An 11904-nucleotide genomic window follows, 5' to 3' on the forward strand; every position below is an offset into this window, starting at 1 on the left:
TAGGTGACTATGCTTTCAAATTTCTCAACATCTGTGGAATTCAAATCACCTCATAGCTGAAAACAGATAGTCAGTGTGTTGGTCCCAGATCTGTTTGTAGTCACTAATCCATTCCCCAGCTCCTCCCTACTCTGTTCTGCTGGGAGGACAGCTAAGTCCTGCATGGCTCCTGTGTCATCTGGCTCCAACGGAGTCCAACCAATGGGATGCAATGGTGGGAGACAGGAGGGTGGAAAAAAGGGAAAGGCCAGGGTAGTTCTCCCCTTTCCTCCCTGCCTTGTAGCAGCGCCAGAGCAGCAGGGTCACTGTGGCTGCAGCTCCCCACTACACAGATGCCCCATGGTCCAGCTGCCAGGAGCGGCCATGAAAACAGCACCTCTTCCTTGTGACCCTGCAGCCCTGAGAATGCTAGTGGCTTCTTACTGTTCTCAACCTCTGCACTGCCTCACAATCCCGTCTGGCTTCACAACAACTCCTTCGCCTATGAAACCAACTCTCTGTGCTACACTTCCTTTGTTTTACATAATTTAAATGTGTCTGTTTTCCTAGTTAGACCTTGATTGACACAGTTAGAAAGGCTGGAGGGGAAAGAAGATAGAATACATTTGGAGTAAAAGCAGAGGTGATAAAGCAGGATACCTTTGGAGTTCATCCACACATCAACTGTGTGACTTTGGGCAAATTATTTCATTGCTTTAAGTCTCAATTTATCCATCTATAAGTGGGGATTATAACACTAGCTAAACCTCATGGGGTTATTGCGTGGACTAAATGAGTTCATGCATTTAAAGAATTAACCTCATGCCTAGTATAAAATATTTGGCTACCCCTGCTATTACTATTGCCCTTATGGCCTCTAGACCCCACAGGAATGCCCACCCTAATACAATCTTAACTGGTCTTGCCCTCCTCTGCTTCTCTATCCTCTACCCTTCTTATTTTTTTTTTTAATTTTTTATTTATTTATGATAGTCACAGAGAGAGAGAGAGAGAGAGAGGCAGAGGAAGAAGCAGGCTCCATGCCCGGAGCCTGACGCGGGACTCGATCCCGGGTCTCCAGGATCGTGCTCTGGGCCAAAGGCAGGCGCCAAACCGCTGCGCCACCCAGGGATCCCTCCTCTACCCTTCTTAAACACTGCTCCAGGCTTAATCTCCCTGAAGCCTGCCACTGATCACATAGCTCTACAAAACTTCAACTGCCTAGACATGGTCCTCACTCCTTAACCTGATATTCAGGTATATCCATAACCTTATCCCAACATATTTTTCCTTATTGTTTCCCTTTGATAATAAGTTACATTTGTTTTTGTCTCTTTCTAGCTTTTCTTGCAAAATCAAGTATTTTTCAAGCCCCTAAAACCCATGTTTGATTCATCTTTTTACTTAACGATAGCACTTAGTCTCGGTAACTTAGTCCTTACCTAAAAATAGTGGGACTCCGTATCTCACATTTAGGCACTTTTGCTTTTGTTTCCTTTGCCTGCAGAGACATATCTAAAAAGCGTTGCTGGGATCCCTGGGTGGCTCAGCGGTTTAGCGCCGCCTTCAGCCCAGGGTGTGATCCTGATGTCGATCGAGTCCCACATCAGGCTCCCTGCATGGAGCCTGCTTCTCCCCTCTGCCTGTGTCTGTCTGTCTCTCTCTGAGTCTCTCATGAATAAATAAATAAAATCTGTAAAAATAAATAAATAAATCAAAAGTACTGCTAAGGCAAATATCAAAGAAATTAGTGCCCATGTTTTCTTCTAGGAGTTTTAAAGTGGGACTTAATAATTAAGTGTTGAGGGATCCCTGGGTGGCGCAGCGGTTTAGTGCGTGCCTTTGGTCCAGGGCGTGATCCTGGAGACCCAGGATTGAATCCCACGTCGGGCTCCCGGTGCATGGAGCCTGCTTCTCCCTCTGCCTGTGTCTCTGCCTCTCTCTCTCTCTCACTGTGTGCCTATCATAAATAAATAAAATTTTAAAAAATAATAATAATTAAGTATTGAATAAATGAATGAATGAATGACAGTACTTAATAGAATCAGTCTTGAATTAGGTATTTAAATCTGATCCAATTTACCTTCTAAAGCAGTAGCTGTCAAACTTATCACCCACAGGCAAACTAACTCTTCAACTATCTTTGTAAATAAAGTTTTATTGGAACACAGCCACATTTATGCAGTATCTATGGCTGCTTTTGCTTTACAGTGGCAGAGATAAGCAGTGTAGCAGAGACCATATGGCCTGCAAAGTCTAAAATACTATTTAGCCCTCTACAAAATAAATTTGTTGACCTCTGTTCTTGAGGGTGGCAATCCTGATTTATCCATATCCTTCCCACAGACATCTAGCATTGCCTCTATGTACTTGGTATTCAAAAAAAAATTTTATTAGACTCGGTGCATTGACAAACTTAAAAACAGATTTGGAGACTGTGTTATTAGAAGTGATAAGCAATAAAATTACCAAAACCTAGAAAAACACATTAGAAGTCAGAGTATAATGTGTACTCTGACTGCATATAAAATGTATGGGATGCTTATATCTTAACCCTTTCTTTACCATTAGAAAGCCAAAAAGGAGAGATAGTCTCATTTATCTTACTTTTTTATTCCTTAGGGCTATCAGTTCATAATTCCATAAACCATTTCTCACATCCTCTATTTTTTTCCTATCCAGTTGTTTCATTCCATTGCTGATTTAACCAACAAAAATTTATGGAACAGTAACCATATAACTGGTACTATGTTGAGAACTGAGAGAATGAGAATCCTTAAAACATGGTCCCTGCCTATACAGAATATCTAATTTTAGTTTAAAAGACATATTTCAGGGGCACGTGGGTGGCAGCTGGTTAAGCATTCGACTCTTGATTTCAGCTCAGGTTGTGATCTCAGGGTTGTGAGGTCAAACCCCACCACAGGCTCTGCACTCCGTGTGGAGTCTGCTTTGCATTCTCTCTCGCTCTCCTTCTCCCCTTCCCACTCATGCTCTGGCTCTCTAAAGCAAATAAATAAATATTTAAAAATAAATAAGTAAAAATAAATAAGAGATATTTCAAAAAGGAGAAGCACTATTTAAATAATACCAGTAAATCAACAAACGGGCCAAGTCTGGAATCTATTACTGTCATCTAGTTTCAAATATCCACCAGAAAAAAACAGAGTCCCTGGGTGGTTTAATCAGTTAAGCACCTATTTCGGCTCAGGTTATGATCTCAGGGTCCTGGGATTGAGCCCCGAGCCCCAAAGTATCAGACTCCTTACTCAGTGGGGAGTCTGCTTCTCCCTCTCCCTCTGCTCCTCCCACTCTCCCTGGCTTGTTTGTTCATTCGTTCTCTCTCTCTCTCTCTCTCTCTCTCCCCGAGTAAGTAAATAAAATCTAAAATGCTAAAACTTCTATCTCAAGACTGTAACATTTAAGTTCAAGATAGACAATAGTTGTATCTGTGGAAAGTTAAGAAGGAAAAAAATTATTCTGCCTCAAAAAGACAGTTGTGATACAAAGAGGAAAGATGGAGACTATTAACTCATGCCACAAATATTTACTTAGTATTTACTATATACATATACAAACATTTATTCAGTATGTATCAAGCCTTGCGCTAAATTCTTGGGAAAGAAAAATAAATAAATAAATTCTTGGGAAAGAATAGTAAGACAGACATAGACTCTTGATCTCCCTTAGAGGCTAACATAAAGGAGGAATCCTACAAAGAAAAAAATACCCTAATCAACATTAGAATCAAACATTCATGTTTGTCACTCAATAATAATAGAAGTTAATAGCTATCGATTTAATAAACAATTAAGTGACTACCACGTGTCAAATAGAGTACCAATCACAGAAGCATATAAAAGTTCTTGCCCAGGGGCACCTGGTGGCTAAGTCAGTTGAGCATCCAACTCCTTTTGGGCTCAGGTCATGATCTCCAGGTGGAGAGATTGGCCCTGCCTTGGGCTGTGGAGGCTGCTTAAGATTCTCTCTCCCTTCCCCTCTGCCCTTCTCCCCCAGCTGGTACTTGATGCCTCTTTAAAAAATAAAAAAAGGAAAAAAATTTTAAAAGGATACACAATCTGTAATCCATGTGACTTCTTCAAAAGGAAGCTTCAAGGTAAAAATTTGAAATGAAAAATAGAAGTTTCTTTTGTTTTGGTAACAAATAAGTACTTAGTAATTTACATGTTTGGTAGGTCTTAGTTTTCATGTATCAATGTGGACTATCCTGAAATATCTATGTGGCTGATTTTTTTACATGTTACACTATAGTACTAACACTAGAAGTTATACTTTTGGGGAAAGTACTGAAAACTAAAAAGGCTGTCATTTCATACAAACTGGGTTTTTTTTTTTTTCAAAATGCTTTAAAAATTTATAATATTCTCTTCTTAACATTCAAGTTCTTCTCTACTTTTCCATGTGAACCAGATTTGCTAAAGCAAAATCTGACCATGACCTCTGACTATAACACAATTAATTATAAGATACTATTTAAGGCACTACACAAGTATTTTTACATACATTTTAATCTTTTTAATCTCCTAAACTGGTTAATGCACATCAATTCTTAGTCCCTGAAGGAAAGTTTACCTGAGAGTTACTTAACATTTACAATTGCAGATGCTATATTTCGAAAACTTCAAAATAAATTGCATCTTTAAAAAAAAGAAGTGACAAATCTCTTCTTCAGCTCCTTGACATTTTATTTTCTACTATTTTCAATAAGATTACTAATATGTCCCACTCCTGGGTCATTTACTTTTTCCCTAAGCTTACTCTTTGTCAGGTATCCATCCATTACTTCCAAGCTCCTCCAAAATTATTATTATCAGTTCTCTTATCTTCTAACTCATCATTGATCATTACCTGGACCAATGATTCCCACAGAAGCAGAACAGGCCATTAGAGACATTTTGAGAATTTGTGAAGACCTTTTGGTTGCAACAATAATTTGGGTGGGAGGGAGGGTATTTGGTGGATGAGCTACTATTCATTCTAGAAGTCCTAAAATGTATGACACAACCTTGTACAACAAAGAGCTTCCTGCATCCCTCAGGATTTTAAAAAAGAATCTACTGGACATTAAAGTAGGTATATTTATGTTCACTGTAGTCTAGAACTTTATGATACAGTATACATAAAATATATCATTTTCTCACTGTTTTAAAGAAGACTGAATTTTTAAAAAATGCAACTTTTATGTAAATTGAGGGAAGATCTCACTTTGTTTTGGTCAAAATTTTACCAAAAATTGTTAACAATTTGGGAAAAATCAGTTTGTCAATGACAATGGCCCTTACAGTGTCTGAAGTGTCAGTATAATATATTTGAAATCTGTCTACATTTATAGCTGCCACACTCACAGAGATTCTTATTGCAGTTGCTGGCATACTGCACCAATGCAAAGAATATGACAGCAACGGATTACTTCATTATGTCTTCTAATGTATTCATGCTTGAGCATTTAACTACTTGAATAGTAAACATGTTATTTTCTAATAAATACTTCACCTTTATCTTTCAATTAAAACATTATATTGATTTTTAAGGGGTTTTTTTGCCAATAGATTTCATTGCCTATGAATATCATTGAAGGTATTACAGGAGACCTTACAGAATATTTGTTACAAAAAGGAGGCACTAGATTGGACAGGAATCACTTTAGAATCACTGCCCTATGCCCTACACTTTAGTCTCCATGTGACTGGACTACTAAAGATGTCTCCTAACTGATATCTTAAACCCTACAGTACATATCCTCTTCCAAATGAAGTACCTACAGATGTAAAAGATCACCAATATTACTTCTATCTTCAAAATACCACAGAGCTCCCAACTGACCTGGAAATCAGTCCAGTACAGAGATTTTTACGACTCTCCACAAAGAGATTCCTTCTACCTAATAATTTATCCAGTCTACATCACAGACTGAACACTCCACTCGGAAAGCCTTATTTCTAAGAAGTCCGCAAGCCATAGTGGAAAGGGTATAGGGTATAGGACTTGGAATTCTAGGTCTGTCACTTATTATTATTACCCAGGAGAATGATCCAGGGTTAAATTACTTACCACTTTCTGAGTCTCCTCATTTCTTAAGTGAGAATTAAAAAGGACTTTCCTCACAGGGTTATGTTAAGGAATGGAAGAGAAAAGTGGAAGCTCAGAGCTTGCTACTTCAAACTTTTATCTCTTCTGTGTGCTTATCTATTTCAAGGTCTCAGAATAATACCTGGCACCTAGTAGTACTCAAGGAATGGCTGTTGAGAGACGCCTGGGTGGCTGAGCGGTTCAGCATCTGCCTTTGGCTCAGGGCGTGACCCCAGGGTCCTGGGATCGAGTCTCGCGTCGGGCTCCCTGCATGGAGCCTGCTTCTCCCTCTGCCTGTGTCTCTGCCTCTCTCTCCCTGTGTCTCTCATGAATAAATAAATAAATTTTTAAAAAATAATAATAATTTAAGTTTTTAAAATTAAAAAATAAAATAAAATAAAAAAAGGAAATGTTGAATGAAAGCACATTGCTTTCTAAAACCTTCCCAAGCAAGCCCATCTGACTGCTCCAGAAATTTATCTGTTAATCAAGTAATGATGATTGACTGCTCATAAACAGAGTGCTTACTAGAAGTAAATCCCCAGTACCCACTCTTAGGAAACTTTAAAAAATGCTGGAAGGTGGCAGGTCAACATAAAAGATGTCAAACACAGCGTATGACTAGTCAACAATTGGCATGGACAATAGGCCCTGCGCATCTAAAGGCAAGGTATTTATGGATCACTGTGGGCTGGCCCTTCATGGAGTGCCATGTGAAAAAGTTATGTTTCTAGACTTCCTCCAACTAATCCATTCTTCTTACACAAAGCCTAAGAGAGCTTCATAAGGGCCCAATTTGTCACTTCTCTACTTAAAACTCATCCGAAAATGGTACCACTGCCCTCAGGATAACCCAACTCCTTCACATGATTTACCAGATGCTTCATATGTTCCAGTCCTTCCAGTCCCCGGTAAATCTTTGGGAACTGCAATGATTAATAACGTAGCCACCAGCTACACATAGCTAAGCACCTGAAATGTGGCTAGTCCCAAGCCAGGTGTGCTGGATTTTTTTTATTCTATTTTTATTTTTTTTAAGATTGTATTTATTTATTCATGAGAGACACAGAGAGAGAGAGAGAGAGAGAGGCAGAGGGAGAAGCAGGCTCCATGCAGGGAGCCTGACATGGGACTCGATCCAGAGTCTCCAGGATCACGCCCTGGGCTGCAGGCAGGAGCTGAACCGCTGAGCCCCCCCCCCCCCTCCCCCGGGCTGCCCTGCACAATGCCTTTTTTTTTTTTTTTTTTTTTTTAAGATTTTAAATACTTATTCATGAGAGACAGAGAGAGAAAGGCAGAGACACAGGCAGAGGGAGAAGCAGGCTCCATGCAAGGAGCCCGACGTGGGACTCGATCCCGGGACTCCAGGATCACTCACGCCTTGGGCCAGAGGCAGATGCTCAACCTCAGAGCCACCCAGGCTGCCCCGCCAGACACGTTGCTAAGTGTAAAACACGCACTAGATTTCAAAGACTTAGTACAAAAGAGAGAGAGAGAGAGAGAGAGAGAGAGAGAGAGAGAGAGAGAGAGAGAGAGAGAGAGAGAGAGAGAGAGAGAGAGAGAAAGGATGTAAAACATCTCAGTACGGGATCCCTGGGTGGCGCAGCGGTTTGGCGCCTGCCTTTGGCCCAGGGTGCGATCCTGGAGACCCGGGATCGAATCCCACGTCGGGCTCCCGGTGCATGGAGCCTGCTTCTCCCTCTGCCTATGTCTCTGCTTCTCTCTCTCTCTGTGTGACTATCATAGATAAATAAAAAATAAAATAAAATTTAAAAATAAAAATAAAAAAAACAAAACATCTCAGTAATTCTATACTGATCACATATCAAAATACTACTGTGGATACACTGGGTTAAATAAAGGTACCCTATTGGGCAGCCCTGGGGGACTCAGCGGTTGAGCCCTGCCTCCGGCCCAGGTCGTGACCCCGGAGACCCCAGGATCGAGTCCCACGTCGGGCTCCCTGCATGGAACCTGCTTCTCTTCTGCCTGTGTCTGTGTCTGTGTCTCTCTCTCTAATAAATAAATAAAATCTTAAAAAATAAAAATAAAAATAAAGAGCGGTCCGGGTGGCTCAGCGGTTTAGCACCGCCTTCCGCCCAGGGCGTGACCCCGGGGTCAGAGGATCGAGTCCCGCGTCGGGCTCCCTGCATGGAGCCTGCTCCTCCCTTTGCCTGTGTCTCTGCTTCTCTCTCTGTCTCATGAATATATAAATCTTTAAAAAAATAAAAAATAAAGGTACGTTATTAAAATTAAATTCACCTGTTTTGAGCGCCGCTACAGAGAACTTACAGATGCGTAGGAGGAGGTTCGCATTACTTCCCTACTGGACACTGAGTTGCCCCAAATGCTCTGCATTTCGGGCGGAATAAACCAGCTGCAGTTTCCCGGGCCCGCGAATACAAAGGCTGGAGCCTGAAACTTTGTATCCTCTTCCTTGCCCTGAGTTACCCGCCGCTCATTCTTCAGAATCTAGTTTAGTGTTTTTTTTTTTAATTTATTCATCAGACACAGAGAGAGAGAAAGAGAGAGAGAGGGGGGCAGAGACCCAGGCAGAGGGAGAAGCAGGCTCCACGCAGGGAGCCCGACGCGGGACTCGATCCCAGGACCCCGGGGTCACGCCCCGGGCCGGAGGCGGGTGCCGGGCCGCTGAGCCCCCCGGGCGCCCCACAGAGCTCAGTGTTTCACCATCCCTTTCTCCAAGGGCCCCCACGACCTCACGGGGACCAAGACTGGGCTGGGGTCGCCCCCCGCTGCGCCAGGACAACCCACCCTGCTTGCGCCTCTGCAAGCGCCCGTCTCCCCGACAGTCCTGGGAGCTCCCCCCCGAAGGACTCGGTGCACCGAGCGCGGCTCCGCGGGACCAACGGGAGGGGCGGGGCAGAGCTGAGGCTCCCGCGACCGCCACGGCCCGAGGGGTGAGAGGGAACGAGGGCGGGCGGGGGGGGAGTCCTGCGGGAGCCGGCGGCCAGGCCCGGAGAGGGGCGGGAGCAGCCGGCGGGACTCACCAGCCCCTTGTCCAGGTCGGCGTCCGGCCGTCGGGTCGCCGGAGGCGAGTACTCGGCGTAGCGCAGACTCTCGCCGGCAGCGGCGACACCACCGCGGGCAGCCATGGCGACGGGACGCCGCGCGGCGGAAGGGGCGGGGCAGGGGGCGGGGCACGGGCGGGGCCCGGCGCGCCGCGACGTCGCCTACGAGCCGGCCGCAGGGACAAACTTGGTAGGGCGGCGCTGGATCCGCGGACGCCGGCCCGGCAGAGCGCGGGAGGGCGCGGGTCCCCAGCAGACCTCGACCTCGCCCGGGTCCCGGTCCGCCTTGGCCCCGCGCAGCCGAGCGCCGGACTCCGAGCTGAGGCCCCCGCGACGTGGAGGGTATTTGGTTTGTCGGAGGTTCGCAGGCCCAGAGCCATCGCGCGGGGGAGCCTGGCTCCCGCTCAGCCCTCTTCCCAGCCGAGGGCCGGGATGCAAGCCCAGAGGTCGGGTGTGGGTCTCCTCGGATGGCTTTGCAGGGAGGCTGCAGGGCCTGAAGGCCTGCGAGCCACAGCACGCCTCGGAGCATGCTTCCCGTGAAGGCTGCACTCTCCCACCCCTGAAAGCAATAGAGGTGGCCACTTGCTCATCCCTGCAGGGAGCCCGAGCAAGACTCGAACCCAGGACCCCGGGGTCTCGACCTGAGCTGAAGGCGGCGCTAAACCACTGAGCCCCCCTGGGCTCCCCAAGTAAAGCCTTTTGGAGCAAAACTTAACCCACACATGAAGCCAGTGGAGTGTTTTCCAAGCCCTGGAGCAACTTGGCAGCTCTTTTGTCCCCCCCCCCCCTTTTTTTTAAGATTTTATTTACTTATTGATGAGAGATACAGAGGAGAGAGGAGAGAGAGAGGGGCAGAGATACAGGCAGAGGGAGAAGCAGGCTGCATGCAGGGAGCCCAATGCAGGACTCTATCCTGGGTCTCTAGGGTCACGCCCTGGGCTGAAGGAGGCGCTAAACCACTGAGCCACCCGGGCTGCCCTCTTTTGCCCTTTATATCCACTGTTAAGAGACGCGAGCTGTACCGTATGTCCTGTCATTTTCTAGGCTTGTGTCGCTGAAATACTCACTTAATTCTCCAAAGCTCTCCTTAATTGTGGAAGGGGAATACCATTTGTCCAACATTTTGGCTCAGGGAGGTTGCACGGTAAAATGAAGACAACTAGGAGGGGGGGAGAAGGATATGGAAGCAGTTTGGCATTCGTTCATCCATTTATTTGTTCAGTAGGCATTTATGGAGCACCTGTTGGGTCCTATGCACTATGCTGGGCATTGGGCCTACAGTGTCAAGTAGACAAAATTACTGATTCCTGGGCAGCCCAAGTGGCTCAGTGGTTTAGCACCTGCCTTTGGCCCAGGGTGTGACCCTGGAGACCTGGGATGGAGTCCCACATCAGGCTCCCTGCATGAGGCCTGCTTATCCCTCTGGTTGTCTCTCTCTCTCTCTCTCTCTCTCTCTCTCTCTCTCTCTCTCTCTCTCTGTCTCTCATGAATAAATAAATAAAATCTTTTAAAAAATTACTGATTCCTTGCATTTCACATACTATGGGAGGGTTCTGGTGTCCCCTAGCAGCTGGCTCCTCATGGTCACAGGCGACCAGCCTAAAGCAAACAAGCAATTAGAGCAAGACCCAAGTCAGCCCCAGCTCCTTTTAGGGAAGTTGCTGCCCCTGCTCCAGAACTGGAGGGAAGTTTCCAGAGCAGAAGTTTGGAAAAGGGAATAATGGGGCAGTGGGGAGAATGGTGACTCTGTGGGGAGGTGGGCTCAGCAGGATGGTGCCTCAAGTCAAACCCCAACCTAGTGAAAGCAGGTTGCTGACTGCTTGCAAACTTCGCCTCAGTTGCACTGCGGCTCGAGCATCTGCTCCTACAGCAGTAGCCAGTTTTAAAGAAAAACCTTCCACAAAGACTATCAGTTCTTAGCTTTTGGTTCTTGGCTAAGGTCACCCTCACCCCCTAAGGAAGGATGGAAACGAGAGCAATGAAATCCTCTCTCTCGTCACACAGATCTCATCCTCATTTAGCTAAACTCACTTCTCTGGTTTCCCTGAGAGTGAAGAAGAATGCTTTTGTGAAACCCAAAAGGGAAGCCACATTAGATTTTCATCTGCCTATTTTGATTAGCTACACCATTTTAGAGACAAGTTACCTGGTGTTCAATAGGCTTTGTAAAAGAAAGAGAGTGGTAATGTGTTTCAGTAAAAGATGTTTTAAACAGGGATCCCTGGGTGGTGCAGTGGTTTAGCGCCTGCCTTTGGCCCAGGGTGCGATCCTGGAGACCCGGGATCGAGTCCCACGTCGGGCTCCCGGTGCTGGAGCCTGCTTCTCCCTCTGCCTGTGTCTCTGCATCTCTCTCTCTTTGTGTGACTATCATAAATAAATAAAAATTAAAAAAAAAAGATGTTTTAAACATCTGTTGTTTAAAAAGACTTTTGCAGGGGGATCCCTGGGTGGCGCAGCGGTTTGGCGCCTGTCTTTGGCGCAGGGCACGATCCTGGAGACCCGGGATTGAATCCCACATCAGGCTCCCGGTGCATGGAGCCTGCTTCTCCCTCTGCTTGTGTCTCTGCCTCTCTTTCTCTCTCTCTGTGTGACTATCATAAATAAATAAAAAATAAAAAAATAAAAAGACTTTTGCAATAAAAATAAAAAAATAAAGACTTTTGCCCCCCGACCCCAAAAAATGACATTTGTGTGCCTCAGTCTCCTCATCAGGAAAATGGAAGATGATAATGGAACTTCTGTGTAATAAATGAGTCGACTTAAAAAAATAAAATAAAATAAAAGAGTCGACTTTTGTAAAGCTCTT

At 45.2% G+C, this 11904-nt stretch overlaps 1 protein-coding gene across 3 annotated transcripts in view; it reads right to left on the minus strand.

The window, feature by feature from the left end:
* The window catches only part of DNAJC15 (DnaJ heat shock protein family (Hsp40) member C15), a 76585-nt gene extending 67371 nt beyond the window's left edge, over positions 1-9214 (minus strand). For all 3 annotated transcript variants that reach the window (XR_005376284.1, XM_038569627.1, XM_038569628.1), the window contains exon 1: positions 9078-9214. Coding sequence is in view for 2 of the 3 variants with exons in the window: in XM_038569627.1 (XP_038425555.1) it covers positions 9078-9182 (105 nt within the window). In the remaining variant the exon portion in view is untranslated. The remainder of the gene's footprint in view (positions 1-9077) is intronic.
* Between the last annotated feature and the right edge of the window lie 2690 nt (positions 9215-11904).

Source organism: Canis lupus, chromosome 22 (assembly GCF_011100685.1).
Source record: "Canis lupus familiaris isolate Mischka breed German Shepherd chromosome 22, alternate assembly UU_Cfam_GSD_1.0, whole genome shotgun sequence".
NCBI classification, from domain to species: Eukaryota; Metazoa; Chordata; class Mammalia; order Carnivora; family Canidae; genus Canis; species Canis lupus.